The sequence below is a fragment of the Nicotiana tomentosiformis genome, chromosome 2, assembly GCF_000390325.3.
Source record: "Nicotiana tomentosiformis chromosome 2, ASM39032v3, whole genome shotgun sequence".
Taxonomy (NCBI): domain Eukaryota; kingdom Viridiplantae; phylum Streptophyta; class Magnoliopsida; order Solanales; family Solanaceae; genus Nicotiana; species Nicotiana tomentosiformis.
In genome coordinates this window covers 22902922-22911344 of record NC_090813.1, presented here as the reverse complement: position 1 = coordinate 22911344, position 8423 = coordinate 22902922, and the positions used below count along the sequence as shown (strand labels likewise).

The window sequence follows — 8423 nt, the reverse complement described above, 5'->3', positions numbered from 1 at the left end:
TGAGGACAGGGCCAATCTCTGTAGCTCAATGCTAGGAATTAGAAAAAGTATAGAGTTTGGCAAGTACCTGGGATTACCCATCTTTCACAAAAAAGCCTACTAACAGGGTCTTCTAATTCACCATTGATAACATGAACACAAAGCTGGCTGGATGGAAAAGTAAGTTTTTAAACATGGCTGACTGTACAACCTTAGCAAAAGAAAGATTGGGAAGTATCCTTACCCGTGTGATGCAATACATAAAGATGCCATCACATGTTACTAACCAAATTAATAGAATCCAAAGGAACTTTCTTTGGGGTACCACTTCAGAAAAAAGAAAGATGCATCTAGTAATATGGGATATTGTCACTATGCCAAAAAAATGAGGGGGGACTTGGCTTACAACAGGCCCAGATGAAGAACAAAGCCAGCCTCACCAGCCTGTCTTGGAGACTGTACCACAATACTGACACAATCTAGGCTAGGGTCTTAATGAGAAAACATTATAGTGGAAGGCAGAGCAAAACTAAAGCCAAAACTAGGACATGGTAATACATTTAAGAGGGCTGGATGGTATGCACTAAAGCTTCTAGATGGGTAATCCATAAAGGGGATAGAGTCAATTTCTTAACTAATAATTGGATCCCCAATATGCAACCACTAAGCTCCATTTTTCATGGGCCATGGCAAAGTAATGAATCGACCTTGAAAATTAATTCCATATATTCTACTGGGGATTGGAACTTCAATGCAATACATTACCCTTTGCCCCAGATCATAACCAATGTTATCTAATCCACCTTCATCCCTTATACTACCAATGCTGAAGACAAGCTTATCTGGAACCTACCGATAATGGAATTTTCAGTATATAACCTGCCTACTCCTTCATTGACTATGAGTTAGATCACAATAATGGCTAGGTAGACCACTTTAGCTGGATTTAGAGACTTAAAGTCCCAAATAAAATTAAAATATTCACTTGTCTCATGCAACACAACAGGCTTCCAACAGGAAAACACCTGCACAACATTGGCTTAAATGTCTGCCCCATATGCTATTTTTATAACTCTGAAGTAGAAGACATCAACCACATCTTTTTTGAATGCATTAATGCAAAAACCTTCTGGTTAAATATGTCACGGGAATGCGCTAACCATGCATGCTACCCCCACATCTCTTTTTTTTTTAAATAATTGGGAACAAACCTGGAATAAGGTTAAAAACATGCCTTTCAATGACACAATTGACTAGAAATCCCTTCTACCTTTCTGTTTTTGGAGCATCTAGCTAACTAGGAATAATAATATCTTTGAAAAAAAGGAGAAACTATATCTCTATTGACCAAACCATTGCTAGAGCTATAAAATACTATCATGTAGCAGTTCAACACAGTGACAAAAAGCTTAACTACTATCTATATCAAATGGCAGCCTCCACCCATTGGCTCCTACAAACACAACACTGGCAGGGTCACTTGTTTAAATACAGGAATAGGGGGAGTTGGTGGAGTATTCAGAAATAATAGAGGAGATTGGGTGTTAGGTTATATGAAAGGTCTGCCACACACCACCAGTATTAGGTCAGAACTTCAAGCCCTTTGGCAGGGTTTAAAAATAGCTCTTGATCATAACCTTATACCACTAGAGATTAACATTGACTTTGAATAAGTTACTAAAACTATAAAAGATGGAAACCTCCATTATAACTCCATTATTTTTTATTGCAGGTCATTGATGGAGCAGATCTTTAGGGAACAGAATTAGGTAGCGGACCTCCTCGCAAAGGAATGAGTCAGAAAAGGATTTTTGCTAGTATTGAATTTTTGGCAGTTCCGCCGATATTTGTAAAATGGCAATGTGGACAGACATCCTATGAACTGTATTTACAAGGAATGTTAATGGTTGTAATACTAATGGGGTGCAAAATAATGACACAGAAACTCATGAGAGCCTAATCTCTCAAATTATGATGTAATTATTTTGGAATAGTTATATATATAGTATCCAGTTGACCAAAAATAGAAGAGTTCTGAGAAAGTGTGTGATGTCATTAAATTAGATATACTACATGAATTTTGTAATATGTCGTGACATTTTATTGACTTCTCCAAGTCTAAAATTTTTGTAACCCCCATATCTCAAGAAATACTATTCTTAGTAGGAGTATTAGTAATTAGGTAGGTATTTCCTTGACAAACGATTGAGGTAAGTATTTTGGTGTTCCGCTTTTAAGGACAGTGGTAGTGTAGGTACCTAGGTGATAATTTTTTATAATAATGAGCGGTGACAGTGGTTAAGAGTAAAAGCGGATAGTTGCATTTTAATGATATTCTGACTTCGTTATAAACCTTTATCATTAAGATTCATTCGATTAAGTGACTGTAAAATAAGAAAAATAAACACTATTGATGATTGAAATCTTAATAATTAAGATACAGATCTAAAAATAAAAAATAACTTAATGACTGGGATCTAAATAATTAAGATTCAACGATTCATACCTTCATATAGGATGATTTGGATGAGGTTGTGAGTGGTATTCCGTACACTAAGAAGCTTTTCATAGGAGGATATTTCAATGGCCACATTGGGGTGACCTCTGGGGATTACGATGACATTCATAGCGGCTTCGATTTTTGAGTTAGAAATGGAGGTGGAACTTTACTGTCGGATTTTGCTAAGGCTTTTGATTTGATGATAGCTAACTCAAGTTTTCCAAAGAAGAAGGAGCACTTGGTCACATTTTAGATTTCGGTGGCCAGGATCCAGATTGATTATCTGCTCCTTGGGAAGTCTGAAAGAAGTCTGTGCGCGGACTGCAAGGTCATCCTAGTGAGAATCTCACTGCCCTATATAAGCTCCTGGTCATGGACTTGTAGATGAGGAAGCGAAGAAAAAAGGGTTGTGTATAGTCTACCTAGGATCAAGTGGGGAGATTTAACTAAAGACATAGCCCAGGAATTGGGGGATAAGTTGTTGGCTATGGGGGTATGGAGGAGTAGTGGGAATGTGAGTGGTATGTGGATCGCGACTTTGAATTGCATTATGGAAGCTGCTAGAGAGGTATTGGGGGTCTCGAAGGGCTCATCGGGTGTCCTCAAAGGGGATTGGTGGTGGATTTCTGAGGTCCAAGGTAAAGTGAAAGCCAAGAAAGCGGCATATTACTTGTTGTTACTTTCGTTTCGGTTCTCTAATTGCAATACCTAGTGTTAGTTTTGTATTTTCGCTTTGATTTTTTGATTGGTGTACTTGTTGTTGCCCTTCCTTTTACCTTTCCTAAGGGTTTACCAGAAAAAACCTTTGTGCCTTCTTGAAGGTAAGGGTAAATTCTTGAAGGTAAGGCTTTTGATTTGATAATAGCTAACTCAAGTTTTCCAAAGAAGAAGGAGCACTTGGTCACCTTTCAGATTTGGGTGGCCAGGACCCAGATTGATTATCTGCTCTTTGGAAAGTCTGAAAGAAGTCTGTGTGCGGACTGTAAGGTCATCCGAGTGAGAATCTCACCACCCTGTATAGGCTCCTGATCATGGACTTGTAGATGAGGAAGCAAAGAAAAAGGGTTGTGTATGGTCTACCTAAGATCAAATGGGGAGATTTGACTAAAGATAGAGCCCAGGAATTGGGGGATAAGTTGCTGGCTATGGGGGCATGGAGGAGTAGTGGGAATGTGAGTGGTATGTGGACCGCGACTTCGAATTGCATTAGGGAGACTGCTAAAGAGGTATTGGGGGTCTCGAATGGCTCATCAGGTGGCCGCAAAGGGGATTGGTGGTGGAGCAGTGAGGTCCAAGGCAAAGTGAAAGCCAAGAAAGCGGCATATTACTTGTTGTTACTTTCATTTCGGTTCTCTGATTGCAATACCTAGTGTTAGTTTTGTATTTTTGCTTCAATTTTCTGATTGATGTGCTTGTTGTTGCCCTTCCTTTTACCTTTCCTAAGGGTCTATTAGAAACAACCTTTGTGCCTTCTTGAAGGTAGGGATAAGTTCTGTGTATACACTATCTTCCTCACACCCTACTTGTAGGATTATACTGAGTTTGTTGTTGTTGATTCGTACCTTGGTATAGTTCAAACAAATGAGGGCTTACTGGAGAAAAAATAAAAGAACCGGGGAGGGGTAATTTGTAATTTACAGAAAACATAGGGGCAGGTCTGATAATAACAAAAATGATTGTATAATCAAGTCTTGCTCGTTTCCCAAATTTTCCAATCACAGTGATGGATGCTGCTCTGTTTTCTCCTTCTTCCCTCTTCGGCGGCAACTCCTCTGGTACTCCTTTTACTATTTCCTAACAATATTCCTAAAGGATTCAAAATGCATTCATTTTATATTAGTTAAAGAGATTTGGGGGTTTTTTTGGCAGATGAAGAGAACACGGAGACCCAGCAAAATGTGGAGAGGAGGCACCAGTTCCCTGGAATGGTGAGTTCAATCATATTTTTCAATAAATACCCCCAACGAAATTTATTATTATTTGTGTTTTGTGCTCAGCTCTTGATTCTGTATTTTGGGTTCCCAGAAATTGTATAGTATAGCAGTTACTCACTCTGTCCCAAAAAAGAATACACGCCTTTCTATATTTATAAATAATTTAACTTTAAGATTCTCATTTTAATACCAGAATTAACTAAGCAAAATCAATTTTGACATTATAGTTAGTGATTGACTCTCCACTTTCTGAAGATTTATTGGGTTTGTGTATTAGTTCTATAAAGTGAATGTAGGTGAAGATTGATGTATGTACATTTGTTAAATCACTAATTTGGTCTTGTCATTTTTTACTGTGTGCATATTTACATGAAGATGTGATCTTTTTGTTTTATGCATTGAAAATTTTAGTTGCATGCTGGTTATCAACTCTAGTTGTAGGTTTAAAAGGAATATCATGGTTGCAAATTGCGAAGTAAAAGTCTAAGGAATCTTTCCAATATTATGTATAGTTCCCTTGGACAATTACCTGGGAGAATATACGATTTTGTTATTATTTTTTACTGTACATTGATACCATCTTCTAGCTAAATAAATACAGTTTGAGATCAGTATTCAGTTAATTGACCAAATCTTCACTTATCAGCAGTGGCGGATCCAGAAATTTTAAGTTATGGGTGCTCAACTATCTTTAATTTGAAAATCTCTACTTTGACTGGGTGCTAATTTGATAATTATTAATTTTTCTATATAAGTGTTTGTCTCCAAATACAATGGGTGCTTGAGCACCCATAATGCACAAGGTAGATCCGCCATTGCTTATCAGAAGTTATGGGGAATCAAATTAAGTTTCCATGATTTATCACAATGCTGCTGTTTTCTTGTCTTTATGCCAAAGTAAATGTGTTGGGGGGATATGTGAGTATTTTGTTTATTGCGTTCCTAAGCATGGAAACTAATACACTTTGGCTTGCCCACAGGAATTGCTCATCCAAGAATTCTCTTTTCACCAGCTGAATGCTAATTTGCTTTGGCCTGGGACCTTTGCGTTTGCAGAATGGCTTGCGCAACATACATCCTGGTTTAGAGGGCGTCGCATAATTGAGCTCGGCAGGTAATACCTTAAAAAGCATTTAATGTGTTGTCCTCTCATCCTAAAAGATTAGACGTTCTTCAATGTTCTCTCTGCTAAAGGGTCGTAGCTTGTTGCAATCCTGTTGAAATGTTCCTTGTAAATTTGAGAAGAAACAAACTTCCTTGTTCAAAATCAAATAATGTTTTTCATTATAGACTGTCATATTAGCAATGTTCTATGACGTGTTTTCGTCCTTAGCCAATTTTTATACGAGTGTCATTCCATCTAAGATACCTTCAGTTATAATGCTAAGTTTCACAAAGTAATAAAGAACTTCAGTAAAAGCACTTCTTGGTACAAGGAGAATAGATAACTCCTTATATCTTCAGTAGCACAATCAAAGATGAAGCAGGATCCCGATATGACAATCTGAATTGTATAAAGTGTGCAGTTTGAGCAGTAGCTGCTTTGTTGGAATATTTTTGCTTCATGAATGTTTTAGAAATGATTTGCGGTTCTGGTTTGTGAAGTTATATTGTACCATATATTCAATTTGCAATCTCATTAGCATCTATCATGCTATCCTCTGAAAGAGTTCTATTTATTTGCTTTATTTATTCCCTCTTGGCTCTCATGTGTATCTAATTTTGAAAGGAGGGAAGTGGAAGAGAAGAATTACGATTTATTACGTTAATTTAAAAATGTCAATTGGTGTCTTTTCCTCTTACTGTGTCCTTCCTTGTGCTAACTTTTGATTTTTGTCACAGTGGAACTGGAGCTTTGGCCATCTTCTTGAGAAAATCATTTCAACTTGATATTACAACGTCGGACTATGATGATCCTGATGTTGAAGAGAACATAGCACATAATTGTCGGGCGAACGGCGTTTCACCAGCCCTTCCTCACATAAGGCGTTAGTTCTTTCTCCCATGAAGTTTATTCATATACCCTTTTTATAACTGTGATGAAAATCCTCCCTGGGGAGAAAGAAAACTATACACCATAAACATGTAACTTCTCATCTGATATAGTACAAGCTATGCTCTTTTGAGCAAACTTCAGAGAAATAAATTGACATTGTATTATTGCTCTCAGATTCATGGGGAGATGTTTTTCCGATAGCTGATCCAGACTGGGACCTCATAATAGCAAGTGATATCCTACTATGTAAGTAATTCGCCTCAGGCTTGCTATTACCCTGTAGCGGATTTATGTTTACATGGATTAGGCGCTCTTGATATATCAGATCTCTCGTGCATATCTTCTAACCTTTCCCCTCCTTTTTCTTGTTCATTTGCTACTTGCAGATGTGAAACAATATGAGAACTTGGTAAAGACCCTATGCTTTCTCTTGAAATCCTACAAGCCAAAAGTTAATGAAACAGGTTCTGGAACTAACGAAGAAAAGGGTTAGTTTTGTACATTTTGTAAAGCTTGCCTATTTATCTTATACAGCACTAATCAGGTTGTTTAACCTGATCTATCAAAACTTATCGGCCAGATACATGTTCATTGCCTCGGCCAGCTTTCTTAATGAGCTGGAGGCGCAGGATAGGGAAGGAAGACGAGTCACTCTTTTTCACAGGATGTGAAAAGACCGGTCTTGAAGTAAATCATTTGGGATCCCGTGTGTATTGCATTAAGCTCGAAGAACCGAGTGCCATCGAAGCAGTATAAGATAATTCAATGAATTTTAAGAGCGATGGAACTGAGTTTAGCTTTATGCTTGGTTCTGTGGATACTTTCTTCTAAAGCTGGCTAACCCCATCGTGAGGGCACAGGGGTCTATACCCTTCGCCATATCTTCATGTTTCCGTTAGATGGGGCTCGCGCATGTTCTGCAATACCCCTTTTTATGGGTGGTGTATGGGGATTTTGTTTGTACTTCTCGGGACACGTGAAGCCACCTGGTATAGAGGTAAGTCCCCTTACGACATGTAACGCACAGCCCGATATGGCTCATTTGATGTTTCCGGGTTGTTGCTTGTTGGAAGTATTGTTATTCTAATGTATCTTATGCAGATCTTTTCATGCATTTTTTCTCCATGCTTTTTTGCTAAATTCTGAGCAGCTTAATTTACATTAACTAAAAGGACTAATCCATGTTTATAGTCCAAATACTTGACATAGAGGATCACATGCCCTGCGGTACAAAAATTGAATTTCTGTTGCTATCACTAAAAGAAAAATAAAAGCTTGTCCTGAGGCCGGGGAAAATATGCAGGTAAATAATGCTACTCCATATATCTTGTCCCTTATTAAACAACAACATACCCGGTATAATTCTACATGGTGAGATCTGAGGTGGGTAGTGTATACGCAGACCTTACCCCTACCTTGTGAAGATAGAGAGGTTGTTTCTAATAGACCCTCGGCTCAGGAAAGCATAAGGTCTATTGGAAACAACTTCTTTGTCTTCCCTTATTGTCGACTTTATTAATTTCCGACCAAAAGCTTGGTCCTTTAAAATTAAATTGAAAAGAAATAAGTGCTATGTATTAGAGCTATATAGCGTTTCATGAATAACTATAGTTTATACAGGGATCTATGTATACAGAATAGAGTGTGGAGTAAGAACGTGTATTAACATTATCAAGATAAAGCTAATTGATACTTACTGGAATCTCTTTTTATTATCTGACTATGTATGGAGTATTGACGACGGTGGGTTGCTATATTGGTAAGCATACTCCACTTCTAACCAAGAGGTTGTGAGTTCGAGTCACCTCAAGAGTAAGGTGGGGAGTTCTTGGAAGGAGAGAGCCGAGGGTCTATCGGAAACAGCCTTTCTACCCCAGGGTAGGGGTAAGGTCTGCGTACACACTACCCTCCCCAGATTCCCACTAGTGAGATTATACTGGGTTGTTGTTGTTGTATGTATGGAGTATTATTCTACATAATAGTGTGTATTTCTACTTATACTAAAAGGAAATAC

General features: G+C 38.0%; 1 protein-coding gene across 1 annotated transcript; it reads left to right on the top strand.

Moving 5' to 3' along the window:
* The first annotated feature begins 4116 nt into the window (after nucleotides 1-4116).
* Nucleotides 4117-7523, top strand: LOC104107817 (protein N-terminal and lysine N-methyltransferase efm7). The gene is made up of 7 exons (XM_009616718.4): nucleotides 4117-4254; nucleotides 4349-4407; nucleotides 5394-5527; nucleotides 6256-6401; nucleotides 6584-6655; nucleotides 6796-6897; nucleotides 6990-7523. The coding sequence occupies exons 1-7, from the start codon at nucleotides 4203-4205 to the stop codon at nucleotides 7163-7165; spliced, it is 741 nt and encodes a 246-aa protein (XP_009615013.1). The 5' UTR covers nucleotides 4117-4202; the 3' UTR covers nucleotides 7166-7523.
* The last annotated feature ends 900 nt before the right edge of the window (nucleotides 7524-8423 follow it).

What these genes read in the sequence shown, in the direction of transcription:
- LOC104107817 (XM_009616718.4), top strand. Translation starts at nt 4,203, where the DNA reads ATGGATGCTGCTCTGTTTTCTCCTTCTTCCCTCTTCGGCGGCAACTCC. An exon ending in GGCACCAGTTCCCTGGAATG is followed by an intron (nt 4,408 to 5,393) that starts GTGAGTTCAATC and finishes GCTTGCCCACAG; the next exon opens with GAATTGCTCATCCAAGAATT. An exon ending in AGCAAGTGATATCCTACTAT is followed by an intron (nt 6,656 to 6,795) that starts GTAAGTAATTCG and finishes TGCTACTTGCAG; the next exon opens with ATGTGAAACAATATGAGAAC.